Source organism: Epargyreus clarus, unplaced genomic scaffold (genome assembly GCF_041222505.1).
Source record: "Epargyreus clarus isolate Ecla_fem2 unplaced genomic scaffold, WU_Ecla_fem_2.2 ptg000014l, whole genome shotgun sequence".
Lineage (NCBI taxonomy): Eukaryota > Metazoa > Arthropoda > Insecta > Lepidoptera > Hesperiidae > Epargyreus > Epargyreus clarus.
The window spans coordinates 1,563,950-1,584,943 of NW_027332222.1; the positions used below are offsets into that span (position 1 = coordinate 1,563,950).

The 20,994-nt window shown below is 35.9% G+C and overlaps 1 protein-coding gene across 2 annotated transcripts in view; it reads right to left on the minus strand.

Annotated features, from left to right (window-relative positions):
* Nucleotides 1-796: 796 nt before the first annotated feature.
* Nucleotides 797-20,994, minus strand: part of LOC140747151 (neuroligin-4, Y-linked) — a 115,374-nt gene continuing 95,176 nt past the window's right edge. Inside the window, exons 6-11 of one of the 2 annotated variants that reach the window (XM_073079425.1) lie at nucleotides 20,424-20,916; nucleotides 17,325-17,409; nucleotides 10,688-10,882; nucleotides 9,263-9,414; nucleotides 7,216-7,334; nucleotides 797-1,919 (exon numbers count right to left, since the gene is read on the minus strand). In XM_073079425.1, the coding sequence (XP_072935526.1) occupies nucleotides 955-1,919; nucleotides 7,216-7,334; nucleotides 9,263-9,414; nucleotides 10,688-10,882; nucleotides 17,325-17,409; nucleotides 20,424-20,916 (2,009 nt within the window). In that variant the 3' untranslated portion in view covers nucleotides 797-954. Of the gene's footprint in view, nucleotides 1,920-7,215; nucleotides 7,335-9,262; nucleotides 9,415-10,687; nucleotides 10,883-17,318; nucleotides 17,410-20,423; nucleotides 20,917-20,994 lie in introns of both variants that reach the window. The other variant, XM_073079424.1, reaches the window with a different exon arrangement.

Sequence of the window (20,994 nt, forward strand, 5' to 3'; positions counted from 1 at the left end):
CAGTAATCAAACCCAGATAAGATTATATTTCTACCTAAGTTTGATCACACATGCGTTGATAACCCTGAGGATTAATTTGGAACGCCTCGAAAAGTATTAATTAAATACGTATACACATGCTTCAAAACGAAACCCAGCAGCGCTACACTGCTGTTATTACGCAGAGAAGAATGAGGCAGTGGTACCGCTGTAAACTACAATAGTTTTAAAAACAAAAAAACAACAATCTTCGTTCCTAAAAAAAATGTACTTATCTGTTTTCGTAACTAATTGTTAAAATATTGTTGTAATTCAATTTGTAATAATAACAAATTACGTACGCACTTCTTAAAATTAAGGTTTCTACGAAAAATCACACACGTCGCCTTACAATAACACCATCATTATAATTCTCCTCGCATAATCTTGATGAGTCTTTTTGTTTGTATTTCGTGTTAATCAAATCTTCTAGATTGCTCCGGACTTACTGAAGTATCTTAATAACGGGCTCATTCCACTTGTTACTGGGTCGAAGGTCTTAAGTATCAAGTAAGTACGTACTTTACGTGCCCAGAATAATGAGCAAAGAAGGTAATGACGTTATGAAATTAATCGGGCTTGCAGATGTACAGTAGGCTGAAACATTTCTAATTGCCACACCTCTACCCATGACTGCGGTGAAACTATTACTTTTTAATTTTGAAATTAAGAAAGCAGAGATTCTTAAGTAACCCATGTAGTAAATAGAATAATAAAGAATTAAAAAAAATAGGGAGTATTAGGTATCCTATAAAGAGCATAATTAAAACAACTGAAATACAATTGATTGTTTAATCGATAATCGTAGTACAGCGATTGAGAGAATCGATAACGGTTCCGTCTAAAACGTCCAACATGCCCATAATTATTTACACAACACTATGAGTCACATCACTAAGTCACGTAGTCTTATTCCCACGTCGGGGACTCACTATGTCACACCCTCATTTCATCAATAGCCGCTTGCGGGAGGTTCGAAGGGTGCAAAGATTTCCCTCTACGCAATGTCGCGTGAGGAACTCTTGTTTCTTCCCTCCCCCCAGGAGAAGCATTCTGGCCGTTAGCAGGAAACTTCTGCCTCACATCCTGTATTGGTGGGGAGCTGGTGTACTGATTCATATTCTTGGGCATCGTCGCATACCCAGCTACTTGAGGATAACTCACATTTGGCAGCCTAAAGCTGCTGTTCCGACTGCCCAATTTACTAGGCAGCATCATGTTATCTATACTCAAGGTCGGGCTAGGAGATTTCGTACCATCGAGCGGCCCTTTGAAGTTCAAGCTCCCTAGATTCTGCTCCGCCATCATTTTCTTCCGATTCTGTCTCTCAACATCCACAACCAAACTCGGCGCTAAGTTCGGATCGATGTGATAATGCGAGTGCTTACCGGAGATCGTTTCGAAATGTTTCTCGTTGAAGCGCGGTTGCTTGCCGCGGGATCTAGTCTTATCTCGCTGATAATACACCCCGGCGAATATTAGAACGTTGAGGATGAGTAGGGAGCATCCTATCGCTATTGTGACACTCAGCGCAGTTGAATAAGCGGCGTACCCCGCCGCTTCCAAGCTCGCTAAAGTACTATCGGTGGCGTTCAAAGTTTGCAAATCTCTTCCGCTTGGAATGATTGTCACGCAAGTTGCTAAGATAGTGTCGACCGTTGTTAGCGCTGTATCAGTATAAACCGATCCGTTGCTTCGTCTCAGTTGCTCATTTTCGACGCTTCGGGATAAAGGATCGGGGCGTACAATACCTTCGTAAAGGTCTTGTTCGTTGTGGTTCTTGAAGAGGTTGTGGCGAGCGGCGACGTCTTCCATGCCAGCTCTGTGCAGCTCTGGAACGAGGCGTAGCCACACTGACAGCTGATGGGCTCGGAAGTGATTCTTCAGACGCGGTTTTAAACCTGCAACAAACAAAAATTAATTAAATAAATTTGCACTCCGATACTAAATATCGCGCCATAGACACAGTATTTAAAATCTTAGTTTGGGTGTTTGTTAATACATAACATAAATATTAATTCATGATAAACATATCTCTGCTTGGGCAAGGATTCAATGAACCTTCTCGTCGCAAACCAGTCGTCGCGATATTTTTATACTAAACAAAACAATATTCCGAACGAAATATTCTGTACTGTTGGTTCACAAATACATATTTCATACGGACAAACTTAAACCAGGAACAAAAATATCTACCACAAACAATATTTCTTTCCAACGAAAACAAAAACTACATTCGAAACATAACATCCATTTGGAAAACATTTTTATAGCATCGCTGATCAAAACAAACCGGGGAACAGACTGGTTGAATTTGTTAAGCTAACGACCTAAAGCTTTGCTTCCAGCTGTCTACCGATTGACTTTACAGAACGCATTCATAACCTCATTCCGTGAACAAAGCGTCACTCTCCGCGCCATTAAACGCGTCCTGTTACACTGCTAACCAGTCGACACGGCGCACTGACCTACTTCGACACACTTCTCAGCTGAATACTGTTTGTGACAAAAGGATTTGACATACCAAACGGATGAATGTCCTACGCTCCGGGATGCACTTTTTGACTGTTTAGTATATTCTGAGGTAATTATATACCTACACTTCAGCAAACATTATGTTTGTTTTCGACTGTCACGTATTTCATGGACGCTACGTTTGGTGTTCAGTTCGATATAGTAACTAAAAGTATGTTTTAAGTTTTCACTACTTTTTGTAATACCGCACTGTGCACTCACACTATCGCTAGGAAAATGGCGTACTGAATACAGTTTAAGACGATATTTTATATAAAAAATAATTTAAGAGGCTCCTGCGTTTTTTTTTTGTTTTTCGCATTCATAAAATAATTTAGTGAGCAATGACAATTTAACTTAACATTTTGATCAATATCAATATCAGTCAGTCTACAGTTTTTCAGAATGCGAAGCATTTATTTACGATACCGATTTAATAGGTATCTATCTATTTATCACTACTGCTTAATTACTACTTAACTTGTTACTTTTCACTTCATATAACGAAAGCATTTAAAATAATTCAATATTTTGTAGCTTATTTTCAATTTTTGCACTATTTTCAACTCTTTCATATTATGATCGCTAGTATAGCGTACTGACCTACTTCGACACACTTCTCAGTTGAATACTGTCTATGACAAAACGATTTACCAAACGAATGAATATTCAAAAGCTCGACAACTACTGCGAACAAGCTTCAAGCTTACTGCAAAAATTCCAACTCATTTCCTTTATGTAAAACATTTCTCTTTCTCTCATACAGTCACAAAAGAACGAACATAAATCTCTGCTTCCGATACTGTAAAACGAAAATTATTTAACAGTTTCACATATTTACTAATTAACTAATTAAAAAAGGTAGAGCTTAAAATACGTGAATAAAAATAACGTGAATGTTGATTGATGGTGTATATTTTCAACCGTACAATAATACCCTTCTTAGACATAGGACATAGCACAGACTGATGCAAAAATAAACACCATCATACATACATACATACACAACACGTATTTCGCTCCAAAACATAGATTATTTAAGGTACATCTACTTTACGATGGTCAATCGTTAAGCGGAAGTTATCAGTTTGTAAATATATAAAAGTATAAGGGTAAATTTTAAGAGAGAAACAAATATTATAAACAGCTATTTTAAACTCTTTTCATATTCAACTAAAAGACTTACATTTAAATGAATGGATACAACGCGCATGAACCTACGACCTAAATTCTGCTTCAAATAACTAAAAAGCCAGAACGTATAAATATGTATTTTACCCAAACAATTTTTATACGAGTTCCTATTTGACTTTTTTGTGAATAGATTTGATACTTGAAATTGCAAAAGTATGAATTAAGATATGTTCTGTTCTGAGTACGGGCGCTTATAAATTATCTTTGTGTCAGTTGCATCTATTGTGTATAATCCTAGTGTAAATTAGATAAATGTAAGAAAACTAAAATAGTACAAATTCCATTACCTTCTGGTCTACTGAACTGTTTTGTAGTGAAACTTCGATCACTGCTTGTTTAGCCTCGTTCCGCAATTTAAACGAAATGAGGAGCGTGCAGCCCGTCTGATGAAATGTAGCGACAAGTGCGTTTGTACTGACTACATTGACTGAAGTGTTTATTAATAGTACATTACAATACGAGGACGAAAAATTTTTTTCTGACAAGTGTGAGTTTGCAGGCCGAGCCGCAGGCGAGGACTGCAATCACACGAGTCAGAAAAACATTTTTCGTCCGCGTGTTGTATAAAATTTTATATTACGGGGTCGGTTACGCACGCCGTGATATAAAACAATTTTTTACACTTGTTCTATTTCAACGTTAAATTTTAATAAGACGGACAAAACTAATGCTTAAGTAAAAAATGTTAATTCTAGAGACTTGGCAAATAAACCTTTAAGTAATGAATAATTAACTATTTCAGTCTTAATATTACTTTACATTTTACGGGTTAAGACTTTAAGTAACTCTTCAGTGAAAGGGATACAAATACATGTGCTTTCGTGTTAAAACTTCTTTGTTTTAATATTAATAATTGTATTAACTCTTAAGAATAAAGTAAAGCAATAAAGCTGAACTATACAAGGCTACAACCAACATGAAAGGTCGTTGTACCGAGAACTGTGGAGTTAACTTTTGGCAAATAGAATTCAAAATATAACAGACTATTTTGTAGCTACTTGAAACTTGGACATTCTGTATAGTAGCGCATTTATTCAACTTAGAACTTCTACGAACTTTAGCTCTATTGAACTATTCGCAACGAAACTAGTTCAGTCCCAACGCGCAGTTTAAACAAACGAAATGTGAATGCAGTAGAACTGTTGCAATAATGAGAATGCGTGTTGTTGCGACATTCTGTATTAATGATTTTGTTTTACGAGTTTAAAAAAAACATTTCATTTCAATTATACTGACACTTGACAGAAAGCTACATTTAGTTTTGCATCGCTGCATTAAAATATTTCTCAATTGAACTATTCCGTAACGCAGCTCGTTAACTCTCATTGTTACTTTAGTTAACTTTGCAGTTCAACTGAAACTTTTTAATGAAACTGAAGTAGAAAACAGGCACGCAGAAAGTTTTAATAAATCCTGGAAGCAGAAACGTCCAGAAAAGCCAATAAACCGTAAACGACAGATCTAGTTGAAGTTTCACGAGCGTTATTTAGTTATTTTGTACCAAGTGACTAGTTTTGAAAGTTATTGCAACATAAACTTGGATATGCGATATCAGAGAACATTTATTCAACTTAGAACCTACACTTTAGCTCAATTGAACTATTCGTAGCGGAACTAGTTCGGTCCCCACGCGCAGTTTAAACGAACGGAATGTGAATGCAGTGGAACTGACACAACAAGGAAAACACGTGATAGCTTTGTCGTTTTGTTATGTTTTTGGTGTTGCGATTTTTATGTTCGGTAAAGCTAAAACAAATATGATAAAAGACAATTCCAGTCGCCTTTGGTAATATCAACGTAACATTCATTATAAATAGGAATGGTATTTTTACTTGATACCTACTGTATTATTAGGCGGTATAATAAATGTTTTTAAAAACTATACATCCATCCATGTTCATGCTATCCTAAGGTTGTGATACTAATTATCAGCGTGGCAGATACGTAGTATTATGTATGTAGTATTGTCTCCAATACAGAGTGCAGGACCTGTATCAATAGACGATGTGCAATAATTATTCAGAAGCATACACACTGGACAACCTATGTTTATCTTCATACATCATTGGCAATTGTACATCCCTATGCGTCCCGTACAAACTGCGTGCAGCTAGTTATTTCTGCCCCGTTGACCGTAGCGGAACGAAGCGTGCAGTACAAACGGCCGATGACGGAACTATCGCAAAGCGCAATCCACGGGTTGATAAACTTCAGTTTGCTCGCAATTCGCAATGTGGATTTTGTTTAGATTTTAGCGTGTGTTTAATGGAATAATTGATTATTGAATAGCTGTATAGCGGTGGTCGTTGAATCAACGAACTAGTTAAATCAACCGTTGATTCACTTTCAACGAATCAACGTTAACCCAATAGAAATTAACTAGTTAAATACGTCAACGACGTTGAACGGAACATTTCGTTATTTTCAACGTAAATTGTATTTTGTAACGGTGGTCGTTGAATCAACGAACAAGTTAAATCAACCGTTGATTCACTTTCAACGAATCAACGTTACGTCAACGAATTTAAACAGAACGTTTCGTTATTTTCAACTTACGTTAATTTTTTTTTATATACGAGTAGCAGACGAGATTGATTGTCGGTATAATAGCATAATTTGAACTCCAATTATGTAGAACATATCGAATTATTTCCTAATAAATAATTATAATTATAAATATCAAGAATTAATATTGATATTTAATAACACACACTACGTCCAATTGTTTCTAAAATAACATTTACCGCACTTCAGTAGAGAAGCGTTGATCGTTGCAGCATAGTTAAAAACCGTTTATTATCAATAATAGCAAGTTGAAATTAGTAACACGTTAACTCGTTGACGAAATTAACTAGTTGATCAACTAGTTGACCAACGGAAATTAACGTTGACGTTTCGTTGACGGAAAAAACTTCAACGACCCACCGCTAGAGCTGTACAAGCAATATTACTTAAATCATAATAGGGATCCTTAATACCCGTTAGTAATACCAATTTTAGCCAATTTTAACCGTTTTATGAACATACTCGTATGTACCGTTATGTCGTCAAATTCGTCTAAATTGTGGGTGTAACATAAACTGATTTTTAAAGAAGTTGGATTTTTTATAATGGTTCTCCAATGTTAAAAAATTGTTAACTATTGTAAAGTTTTATTTTTTTCAAATTTCGTACTTTATTGAGCAACAATTGATTATAATTAATAAGGAACATAAGTGCTGAATGTAAATTGTATTCCGTTTGCTATTAAAAATTTTAAGCATAATATAACTTAAAGTGTTTGTGTTTTGCCTCGCCTCTTTCTCCCTTTCTCTCTCTCCCTTTTCTTCGCCTCTTTCCCTGTCATTGCAAGTATGGGTGTCTAATTCTATTAGTAAACAATACATAGTAATCCTTCTCATTCTGAGAGGAGACCTGTGCCCAGCAGTAGAACAGTAAATGGTTGACGATGATGGTGACATTTAATTTATACACTAGCACAATACTAACCGATTTCCAAATATTTTTGATGTGTGGAATCATATTCTTCCCAGTTGATGCCTCGGAACTTGTTTCGTTCCCGGGACGCTGGCAGCAGAGCTTCTTGTCGCGTGTTGTCATTCGGGTCCCTGGAATAGTATTAGCTTAGTCTGGGATTCGAATCCACTGAGGAATCAAGATAGTATCACAAAACATTCATATAAACAAATAAAATTGAAGTGTCGGTACGAAATATCAAAATAACATCTTTTTACAAAATAATAAAAAACAATTATATTTTTTGTTTATCTATGCATGTTGCATATGTATATTGTATGTATATAAATATATACATACAACATACAGGTATACATATTCACATATACATTATCCGAAACATACGTTTCGGATAATTTCTGTTGGCTCATGTTGTAAGGAGTAACTTAAGCTACTTTTATTTTAGAAATAATAATTAGGGATCCGCGTAAAATAGAAACCATCACGTAAACCATCCGCGTAAAAAAGAAGCCAGGATGGAAACCATTGTAATATACAGGGTGAACTTTTCAAATGGCCTTCAGGGCCAAATCCGAAACTATAAGTATTAGCAAAAAAAAGGAGTTACGAGGCCGATTTTGAGAAAAACTAAAACTGCATCATTTTTTTTTATATCTTTTTCTTTCCCCTGGAATTGAACAAGTTAATATTGAAAAAAAAAACACACACACACACACCCTGTATTATTACATCAGCGGATAGTGTCGCTTTTAAAATTTGGCCCTGAAGGCCTATTTGAAAAATTTACCCTGTATAGGTTTCTTATGAATAAGATTTTCTGAAGTTAAAACTCCGAACAAAGCGTCATTTATTGTTCGATTCTTGCATCAAGCACCTGTTTGACTCAAGTTGCTCTTTGATGTGCCATTGTACCTGTTCCTCTTTAAAGCATGTACCTAATGTACTTTGATAGGTTTCACTCAAGATCTGAGACGGTTTTGGATACGTGATTTTTGATTGACGCACTTTGAGGAACTGAAAATCTACAAGTGCTTTGATCAATTTTGGGTTGTGAGTAATGTATAAGTAGAATAATCTAAAATTAGAGTAATTGTATACAATGTTATTAACACATAATGGTAGTACTGGGCTCAAATCAAATTAAATTAAATCTAATTTATTCGAAATAGATTAATATAGAAAATTTCTTGAAAGTCAACAAACTAACCACCATTTCGGAAGGTGTTTCGCTACGGAGAAGAAGCGGCGGAAGAAACTCCATACGTGTGCAAATTTGCATCTTTTATAGAGTAAATTATATAAAATTTTAAACAGTGGTACATATAATTAATTATTGATGTTGGATCTGGAGTTGTCATACCATGCGGATTTTTCATTTAATTATTGATTGACTATAATAAGCTTGATAACTCTACATTTACATTATAATTAGCTCAGGTCTAAAGTGTTAATTGATTGTATTGAATCCTAAATAAATTATTACAGGTTACATAGGCACAAAACATCTTTGGTTGTTTGTACACAACATTAGTACACACAACACATGTCGCACAATAATTGATACTGTTGGCTTATTAATCCGATCAAAGACAGGGATATCACGTATTAACCTCTAATTACAGTTACTCCAATTTGTGAGGCTGGTTGCTTGTGAGTAAACTGTTTGTTTATAGCCTGTTTGTAAATCAATGAAACGCACCACATCTTGTGAGTGTGTCATGTTCAGCATGAATAACGCCGATTATTAATAATCTATCCAATGTTTAGGCTATCAAAGATCGAAATTTGACAGACGACATATCAAATACCACATCTGTTTATACGGATGTACAAAGCTAGGCACAGGTGTGAGGTCGGAAGTAGGATGGGGAACGCTAGTGATTACAGCGCTTTTTCGTGTTTTGAAGTCATTGGAAAATCCTTAATGTCAGTTAGAAAACAATCTAAATAATCTATGCGGTCACATCTCTTTTAGGACAAAATATAAAACTGATTTTTAATGCCATAGTTGAAATGACAAACTGTGCAAAAATTGCCTAAAATTCTCCGTAAGCCTTACCCAGTCTTCGCGAAGTTGGCCAGGAAGAGCATGATGGACTCCGATAAAGCTATCTCGGACTTGGTGTAGTTTTGGGGGAAGTGGCCAAATCCTTCCACCAGGGCTGCTCCGAAGACATACGGCAACTCCTCACCATGGACAGCTCCCATTCTCTTTAGACAATAAAGGTTCGTTTTAAAAAGACAAACCTTTATGTTTCTTAAGTTTACGACATTTAATGTTTAAAACTAGGACTACTTTTGTCATGGAAGTCAAGTACGAGTAATCTAAATTAATTCATTGTCACTCTGGCGAGCGACAAATAATAAATTTTCCGTTTTACAGACCACTATAATAAATACTCCGCCCTGCGGTTCTTCGAAATTGAATTACAAATTTAACATTCAATTCTTTTGTATTAAGCGGTCAACCTAAATGTGATTATTATCAGGAGACATATAGTTTGTCAAAAGACTTCTTGAATGCTCTTGACATCAATGATTTAATGCCCTTAAGGTATTGTCAAAAACAAAAGATAAATGTACGTGGATTCCCAAGGTAGAATAGTGATACCAATAAATATTCCCCAAATAATTCCCAAAATTCCCGGAAACCAAATAAATATCGCGAATTTATTGTGAATCAGGTTAAGCTCCAGAAAAGGATTTACAGTACCGGGAGATTCCCGAAAAAGTGAACGTTTTATCTGGGAGCTTTTATTCCCAAATTGGCAATCGTTCACTGAGGAGGCAGATCTTGCCAAGTGCGATAAAAGTCGGGAAACACTGGCGTCCAGCCAGGGACGCTGTCCCAAAATAAATATAGGAAATTCATTTATTGGTTAAACAAAGGACAAGTTCGATACACAAGTTATCCAATTAGCCAAGTCCAAGAATTAAAGAGATCGTATTTGTCTATGTTAGTAAATGTTTGCTGCCATTACGTTTTTAAATCGTGTGCAGCAATTTAACGACAGTTTTATTCAATTACATACAATTCGAGTATGAGAACTCTTTTTGACGTCGACCTTAAAATCCTTGCGACCCCTTTCTAAGTTGAGAAGCCTCTAGGGACCTGCCATTCTGTTATAGTACAGCAAATTAAACCTCATCATTCATATCAAACATATGTTTTTAAAATACACCTTGTTAAAGAATTTATAGTCTTGAATAATTTGCTGGTTTTCTAGTTCCGTAGTCATTGCTGATGAACGAAAATTAATTTAATAAAACTGTTTTGTGAAATGAACTCATTCTTAATGTAATACATGAAGTGAATTTCTTGCGTAATTTATTGAAAAAAAAGATGTTACAAAAAATTATGTAAGAAATTGCTATGAATAAAACTCCTCATAAATAATAATCAAAGGCCAATGATAAACTCTTTGCTGATATTTCCAGTTCAGTATCATATACTCGTGTACCAAAAAGTAGTAAAAAAACACACCTGTGGATAAAACCCATCTTTAGTTTGATAGTCGAAAACATAGAAGAACGTCTTCGTTGGTCGTCTCGGTCCATCTTCGTCATTTGGCGCTGGTTTCGGACCGCCGCTGAGGAGGTCGCCGCTCTGGACCAGCGGGGCCACGTACTGGGCGTCCGATAACGCTGCAACTGTTGCGTCTCTCGTGTTGATCGGGTTCTGGACCAAAGGAACATTATGTGAGTGTTGGAATTTGTTCGGTAAACGTAGACATATGAACCGAAAACGAAATAAATATAATAATTTACTTCTAAAACACTTCCATGCAACCTGAGCGTATTAAAAGAAACGGCGAAGGAAGCCATCGTGAGGAAACCTGTATACGTGAGATACCACAAAAAAAGTTTTTAAAAACATGTGAAGTCTACAAATTCACAATTGACTAGCGCGGTGGACCATAGTCTAATCCTTCTCTTTCTGAGAAGAGGCTCATACCCGGCAGTAAGATCCATTACTGTGTTGGTGACGATGAAAACACACAAGACTACAAAAATTTGAAGATTAGAGATGTGTTCCTAGGATTTGAATTCTAATGAAGAAAGTGGAACGCTGAAATACATATTATAACCCATCGCTTCTTAACTTTCATAACACTCAAGAATGAGAAGCTTACTCCTAACAACTGTCTAATTAGTATGATTAGTTTAAATTACAATTAGTGCCCAATCCGCTTTAGAATACCTCATTAACTCAATTAAATTTAATTGTAAACTGAATTGCTTGGTAATGGACAAATAAAGGCTTCATTGAGTAGGGATATGGGGATACTGTTAATCAGGCATTAGTACTGATTCGCTGTATACTGTAATAGCATACATGTAGAGTTGGCAAATATTGTAAAAGTGATCGAAAATAAGGCTTCTGAACGTATTAACGACTGCATAATGATAACAAGCAAATATACCGTGGTAATCCTTACTATCTTTACTTATATTATAAATCCGAAAGTAACTCTGAGTGTATGTCTGTCTGTTTGTCTCTTCTTCACGCCTAAACCACTGAACCGATTTTAATGAAATATTGTACAAAGATAGTCTAAAACCAAAGAAAGGACATAGAATAGTTTTTATCCCGGAAATCCCACGAGAGCTAGGGATGGCGATCTAATATCAATTAATAGGAGAATCAATCTTTTGGAACAAAAAGTCGATTCTTTTAATCGATATTAGTAAGGATTGAATCGTAAACTATGCATTTGATCAAGTGATGATCTTTAGCAAAGTTGTTGTCCTTGAGCCCACGAAGGTTTCAGAGTTGGTACGATCAATTTTCGCCAGATGGCGCCACTGTCATTCCAATGAAGGTACGAATTTTCAGTTTTATGTTTGTTTTGTCATATTATTTTCTTTTAAACGTGGGCGAAGCCGCAAAAACTAGTTTGAAATAAGGCCACTCACATCGGGACTCCGTGGTTTCAACCCAAGGCCTTTGTAAATTTAAATGTTCGTTTATCTAAAAAAAATAATTGTCGCTTTTTAACTATACTCGTAAAGCAAAATGAAAAAAAACCTACATATGCGTGTTTTGCTAAAAATGTAAAGGTTGGTATAGCCCTAATTTGCAATTATCCATGACGGTGAAATGACCCAAGCTCAACAGAGGGACAATACTAGGTAGCTAAAGAAGATTTGAATAAAAAACCACTAGCAGTAACCCAGTCTAGGCCAACTGACGCTTATAAACTTTACAGATCAATAATGTTCAACGAGATATGTATAGGGACTGAGTACGTATTTGTCGTCACTAAATTTGAGTCGTCAATTTCGTCATAAATTGAACGTAAACCTGATCGTTCAACTTTGCAACTATACACAAGTCGCAAGCAGCACGTATCCATTACTAAATTTGAATTGTCAATTTAATTCACTCAGCTGGATGTGATCGTAAATGCCCATCGTATTGTACACGAGCCATCCGATACGAATGTCCGATCGGTTATCACCATCAACGTAAATGGGTCAGTTATCTTAAATCTGGGAAAGATTTAAGTGACGTAATGAATGGTTGGTAGCCGGGATTTTTGATAAAAGTTTTTTTCATGGAATCGGAGCAAAAAGGTGGTAAAACCTTTCGGAGTTTGATCGCGGTGGCACCATCACATCCATATCTATATTTTCCTTCTGTATTCTGGCTTGAAGGATGTGGTAAGGTAAAGTCAAGTATGTGGCGGCAATTTAATTGTAAGAATATCTTAGAATCAAGTTAAGAAGACATAATGAATTTCTAACAAGCTTTAGGTAAAGTTCCACTTCTACTTGATGTTGACGTCCGTGGCCGATGGTGACTACATACAAACAGGCGTAGCATATTTGCTACTTCATTTCCATACAAAAAACTTTGAAGAATGAATTATTTTCTAAACAAACATAATTTTAAAATAAAACCTTCAACTCAAATTCATTACGAACCAATCGGACTGACGACAGCATAATTTTGAATTGTAATGTCAGCATACCCAGACAACATACCATCATACTACTTTATAATACTAAATAGATATGAAAACTAAGGTTTAATTCACAACGATTATTGCTACGTTCACAATTCTCATAATTCGCAATGTTCTGGTTTGTGAGGTGTGACCTAGAGATATTAATAATAGTCAACAGTCCAGGAGTCTGCAAAATGTTTGTAATTTTATTGGACTTCTGAGACCAATTACAAATTAGGACTCTATTTTATTGTAGGTCACAGATGTAAAGGAGCGGCGGCGACCACTTAACATCTGTACGCTACGTGCTCGGTCGCTATTTCAATAAAATCAATAATAATTGATGAATTGATAACCTTCAAAGAAGATTCGGGCTTATTTAAATTCGAAGAAAAAATATGCGTATTTAAACCATTGCCCTTTATAAGTACCTGACAGTATGTCGATATTATTTTGCTTTTAAAGGTGCGTTTATAGAATCAATCGAGGAATAACATTTCAAAAAGGGGAAACCTCACTACGTAAATAAATTGCACATGAATCCGAAAAGTAGCTATATCAATTACGTCATGGATTTTTTCAAATTTTAATAAAAATCAGTGTCACTCGTGCTACCAAAACGGTACTTTGTATTATATTAAATTTTTAACCCTATACTTGACAGTGTGCACTTAAATGCACATTCAAATCAGATTTCTTTTTTGGAAAATGCAACATAGAATCTTATTAATAATAACTCAAAGCGACTTAGCAAACCTTTCTTTACGTCAGAAAATGAAATCTATATCTGTCTCGTTCACACATTGTCAGTGGTAAACAAAATAGCGAGACGTCGGTCAGCGCCTGCGCAACGTTCTTTAAGTATCTTATCTTATCTGAATGAAATTAAGTTATATGTATGAAATTTATATAATCTTACTTTCTGCAAGCTTTATGCAATGTTTTGGTGATATTTTTTTTGAGATATAATGTTTTGAATATATAGTAATTCATGACTTTTCTTATGTGTGCATTAAAATGCACACTGCCAACGACATACAATATTACTGTTTGTCAATATTGTGTCTTTAAATGCACACTGCCAACTTTGCTTCTATATACAAGGTAGGGGTAGGGTGAACAAAGTTCAGACAGTGTTTTTTCTTATAATTCATGACTGTAATTCATATTTCCCCGCTTTCACTAAATTCCCAGTCCTTAGCTTGCAATATTTTTTTCATACGACTGGAGGCCGAAAAATTCTAGCTTTGGTGTCTAAATTGCGTAATTAAATCTGATGTAGAATCCAGCAATCTTAGAAAGATGAATTCCAGATGTCTAGGTCTCATCAAGACGTCCCTGAACTCAAGTCCTGTCCAATCAATAGAGTCTTCTGTCAAAAATGTAAACATCTCCAATAATGATGATTCCAGAACATCTGAAATATCAATCCCAGATAAGACCAAATTCCCACTTGAGGTCGGCCATAGATGCGCCACTAGCCCTGAAGACTAAGCTGGAATGCCTCAGAAAAGTATATCTTCTTACCACACCCTTCAAACAAGTGGAATAAAGCCTAATCATATGCTCAAATTTAATACAACATTCTAACGGAAACATGGATGAAGGTCTAAACAGACAAGTCGCGTTATACCATACAAATGTGATAGGCCATCGTTAGTATTGTCTTCACAGATCCTGGACATCTTCGTTCGTAATTCCTGGTGTCTGTTTCGTCATGGGAATAGCGGTAAACAAAAATTATTGCCACTCAAAAAGTTTCGAGTCGCTTTATGTGGGAACTGCGTTTTTTTGGGAGGAGGTCTTCTAATCTCTCAACTAAACTAAAATATCTCAAAACTTGTTGACATGTCATGACTTCCGAGACTTTTATCTTTAGTATTTTCAAAATGTATGATATTTTTTAATTTTTTTAATTATTTTTTAGTTTAGTGAGTACTTGGCGGTGTGCATTTAAAGACACATATTTTTTTCTTGCGAACCTGGCAGTGTGCACTTAAAGACACATACTATATTCTGAAAACTGAAATTCAGAGATTTTTTATTTTATTTTTCCTAATATCCTCATAACCCAATTAACGCAGGGAAGTGGCAAAATTATAATTTTTTTAGGATAAAATTCTCTGCCAAGTATAGGGTTAAGGTGGTTAGCCCACAGCCCTTGTAAAATAATTTAATATTCATAAAAACACACTCAAGAAACGTTATCCTTGTCGCAGACAGGTAAAAAGAGACCCATCCAACAATTCCGTATAAAAGTTACTGTAATTTTGTAAATTGAAAGAGTTTACGCCGAAAACGTAACTATAGTAAGAGGCTTAATAACTTTCCGTCAAACTCCTATGACAGGAGTTTATGGAATATTAAACTAATTGATATCGGCTTAATTGTTTGGGATTACTCAGGGACAGACTGTTGGAACAGTTAAACTCTTTGTCATCTGTCAGCTTAGGATTTAGCAAGGTATAATAAAAGGTCATATAGTACCGCCATTTGTGAATATTTTAACTATTATAACTAATCTAGTCCACCAACTTTTCACGCAGTTGCAAGTTGGATGGGTGACCATTAGTGCTTAAATTTTCTAGGCGCTTCTGAGTTTTCAATCGTTAGAACTAAGCAAACGCAAAACGCAAACGGTTTGAAAGCAACGCCGTTTTATTACCTGTAAAATAAAACTATGTTAAAAAAATGCTTCAGAAACCAGCATCACTATAAACGCACCCACTTTTTTACGTCTTAAGGGCTTCATTTCTTAGTAAGAGATAATTCGGGTTACCTTTAGATTCGGATGGATCGCTGCTCTTCAAATAAGATGAAAAAATAAAGGGATTTCTAGTTTACGATATTGGTTTTTGCTGGCTTAGGCGCACTTTTTTGAGTATGTAAAGATTATATTACACGGTTCATTCCGCTTCAGTTGAACATTCAATAAGAAGGTATAAGTAATATCTATTAGAATACAGAGTGTTTCATTTTTATCAGTTCTCCTAAGAATACATAAGATAAAGAATGTTCATTTAAAATAATATCAACTTCAAGCGAATAGTGTCATGCATAATCATTAATTTTAAAACGTAATTTGCCTTTTAATTCGAAAATCAAGCATTTAATCTGGACATTAATCCCTGCCGAGTAAAAATTTCCAAAGTACAACAACGGATTTCGGAAAATTAATCTCCTAAGGGGCTGAGAAAGAGACGAAAGCTTAATACATATTTTATGTATGTACGTACCTTAAATCACTACAGAAGTCGACTGCTTCTTAAAACACACATGCAAAGCGGTTTTTTTATAGCTGTATCAACTGAGCATGAAGTTACACCATGTTAAATTGCTACTGCCGGACATCTGTCATCAATCCCATATAAGATTACGATCCTACCGGATATCGGCCACACGTTTGTTGCTACTCCCGCGGACTGAGTATGTCTCCCTGACCACACTTCATAACATAGGACTAAGGTTCTTTTCTTAATTTATCCCCTAAGGGGCCACATAGTGTATTAAATATTTACATACACAATTACCCCAACTAATTAATAGTTACAACAAAATGATTCAAAGAGATATTATGACAGGACTTAGTACGACAAAACCTTTACATAACAATTCAAGTTCTCTCTCAATTCAACTCAAACCGCTGAGACTTAAACCTACTTCAGTGAACATGGGTTTCAAGTTTCAAGCTTCAAGAGTTCCGCTTACTGGAGAGTTTCGGTGAGTTGTTTCTTGGACTTGAGTTAGGCAAAAATCTGGCAAGCGCTCAACAACTTGAAAGACATGTAACTACGATATAGGGACAGAATGGACAAGTGGTATAACAAATATGTTATAAAAACTAATACATTATGGGGCCTCCCTACAACCTCCCTACATACCTATTTATGTATGTATTACTAAATAAATAAATGGAGTGCCTATTGTTTCAAAATGTATAGTTGACTTTATTGTGTAGAAGGTGGAGGTTTTTTCATTATTCTTCGCTTAGTTTTATTACTTATACATTACTTAGAAAAACCGGTTCCAGTTACTATTAACAACCAGAAAAATCGCACTAATCCTGTTCGAAAAATTATGCATGTATGCATCTCTTAAATACTTATAATATCTTCATGTTTAGCTAGTATAATATCTTCATGTTTAGCTAGTAATAAAACAAACCTCTACCGTTCTTTCCCAGTCGGTGTATTCATTAACGATGGTGTAGAAGATCTCGCTCAGGTGGTAGGTGTAGGAGTTCCTCACGTAGGTCCTGGAACAAGATGAATAGGTAAATGATAATGGTCATCAACCTCTTACTGCCTCACTGCTGCGCACGGGTCTCCTTTAAGAATGAGGGGGTTGAGGACGTAGTCCATCCCGCTGGCAAAATGTGTTGGTGAACTTCACATACTTTAAGAACTCTTAGATATGTAGTTTTTTTCACGACGTTTTCCTTTACCGTTAAAGCAAGTGAAGTGAAGTGAAATTAATTTCTAGTACAAAACGACAGAAAATCAGAGGAGCGTTTTTCAAATTCAAACCTCATTCTTTATAAATTAATTCATATAGAATACTTTTTCAAAGTCAACAAGTATCACCTTTAGAATTTAAACCTCGGCGCCCTCGATCGTGAGGCCGAGTTTCGGCAACTAGTCTATCACTGCTGTTATCACTAATAATGGTATTCATTGGTAAATCGGTGCTATAAAAATAGTAGTACGTTCCAGTTAATAAGAACTCCGGCTTTTAATCCAATAAGGAACATTATTAAATTACTTTAAGCTGACTGAAGTTATTATGCGGAAAAATCTCCCTAATATTATGCTATTCTTTTCCAATATTTGAAAAACTTCATTATTCCTGAACAATTTCCCGATAAATTCTCTAAAGAATCTACTGTAAAATGAAGGCATTGTTGAAGCTTTTATAAAAATTATACGCATTTCGTAGTCATGTTTTGAAGCTTTGTTTGCCAATTAAATGCATACTGACTTTGTATAACGGTAACGCTTTTGTTATTACTGATAAAAGCTTTGATATGTTAATCCAGGCTTTACTCTGATACTTTTTGTTACGGCATATAAAAGTATCTCAACTCAACACCACTTTAAACATGAAAACGTTTAAAAATCTAAAATTTATCGACGGCTACTCGAATAATTGGCTACAAAAGCTACAAACATTTTTACGTGTCTTCCCACAATCGGGGAATCTGGAGCGTACCTCACTATGTTGCCCCAAACAGATTGGTTGAAGGAGGTATGGACGAACCCGGATCGGATCTTTTCGCACTGCCTTTAAGGCATTGAAAGGGTTTAAAGGTCGCCTCTTAAGGGTTTAGGCCATGGCACACCGCGCCAGCACAGCACAAATTGGTAAACTTCACACACCCATGAGAACATTTTTTTAAATTCACAGGTGTGTGAAGGTTTTTCACGATATTTTACTTCCCGTTTAGGTCTGTCTATTTACGACTAATTACGAAATAGACAGGTACTACGTGTACAACTCTGTAAAGTTAGAGGTGCGTGCTTGGGATTGAAATCTTAGACCCATGTATGAAGGTAAGTGTGTATGGACTAGCCTATTACTGCTACATTGCGTTACTTTGTAGATGAGTGCAGATCTCTTATAGTCGCTATGCGCACGCCTACGATATTAGCCCTGTCAATATAACTTCCTCCGTCAATATAGTCTCTTTAACATAAATATCGCAGCGTCTATCGATATTTATGTTAAAGAGGAGACGCTTCTCAATTTAATATAACCACAAAAATTCCGAACATGTGTTCGCAATAAAATTCCTTGAGATGCGATCGAGATATTACGAGATACAGTAAAACCGCGTTATGCTTGACATTAATACATACAGAGAATAATAAATATTATTACGAAATTGAAGATTAAGTTATGTTTCTATAGTAAAATATCTGATGGTTTCGCATTATTCCATATTATTACTATTATTACTGGATTACGCTATAAGAGATCCCATTAATGGAGTGATACTTAGAAATCGCCATCAGCTTTGGCATCTTCTTTATATAGGAAACATCGCACGCATACAACTCTTATTTTTCTAAGCTATATGTATATATGTATATTATTAGAATTTTATTATAATTTGCTTGAATGGTCAAGTAAAACATCGGAAGACACTCCTATAAAAGCAAATAAAACGACTCTTCTTATTCCTTCAAGCGAAAGTTATAAGCAGTTAGCACTAATGAAAAACGTAAGATGTATCCTGTCTTACAATAAAGTTCTTGACGTTTTGCTTTTGATACTATAGCTTGAAGAATGTCATAGCAGCGAGGGAGCTGATACACAAGTGACAGTACAGCGACCCTGGTGGCCGAAATTCATCGCCCATCCCCAACAGCCGTCAGGGACTGTCACCGACTGTTACCGCTAGTATTCAGAGACCCACGATGATGGTGTCGCTCGTGTATGACGTCCCTATGTGGTCAGTAAGATTACCGTCTTTGAGTGTCGCTGCCTGTTATCAACGAACGTCGCCGATGATCATCGATATGAGCTGTCGCTCGAGTATTAGCTCGTTTGCTACCACACTCATCAATTCACTAGATTACGACTGCATCCTTGTCGTCACTTCAATTCCATAAAAATTTAGACGTGGCTATAGTAATTTTAAATGCAATTCTCAGACTATTATTGTTGAAAATGCTCCGGTCAGTACCTTACTATTTGTACTGCTCTTTCCCGGGCTCAAGTTAAGTGCCCGGCTTACGCGGACAAAGAGTAAGATACTCAGAACTATCTGCGGAATGTCTTTCAGCAATCGTTGTATATACTTTCTTATATTGCAATTTGCGACAATGTTTTACTGACTTCAAAACGTATTAGATTTTCAATGATTTATATAGTCCGCGCCAACCTTCTAGTCCGCTCTGAAGTTGTTGCGAACAGGTGTAGTACAATAGAGATACAATTTGCTATGGCGACGCGACTCAGTTCTATATTCCGAGTGGACTAGAAGTTTGGCGCGGACTATACAGTAATCTACAAAAGTTTAAGTTTTATAAATATAATTTTCAAATAATAATGTGTACTTGGGAATCTTAGTAGTCTAAAAGACAAGTACATCACAAACTTATTCTTACTTCATCATTTAAAATCAATGCCAACGTCCAAGAATCGACCCGAAATATCTCGGCAAGTTCTTTTTCTTCTCTATTAATTGACTCCAACAATGTAACCAATTAAAACAACGGAAAAGCTATTTTTTAATGTTATTTAGCAAATATGGTTAAAAAAACGCACCTTAGCATCCGATCTCGTTTATCCGGTTCAATTCCAGTCTGAACGTCATGCGCTGAGAACTTCCATAGCGCCTCACTTGTCACAACTCCGAAGAGCAAATCGTACTTGTTCTGAAACAGCCGCCTGCCATTATCACTTCTCTTCATATGTACATAGTTTTGATTCATATTGTTCAATGGTCCGAAACTTGGGAAGTCACCAGTCGAGTACGCAGTCAGAAAATCCTTCGCGAAGTCAGTTTTGATGACCACACCGTCCACAGAAGGTCCGAATGCGGTCAAGAAGTTTGGAGGCGATATGTCTATTGCGAGGAGTTCTTCTATGCTGGCGTCTCTTAAACAGTCTACTATGACTTCGTGGTCCTTCGACATGTCTTCTGGTATGCTACAGTTCATATGTTTCGCTAGTTTAAGGGAATAGTAGACAGGATCATCAACTATCGCCCAAGAACTTAGCGCTGATCCGGATAGCAGTATCGATCTATGGAATAACCCTGCGGACAAAAAAAAATTTGGTCAAACTATTCTCTACTTCAAAACATTAACTTAGTTATTAGTGAATATAATGTTCA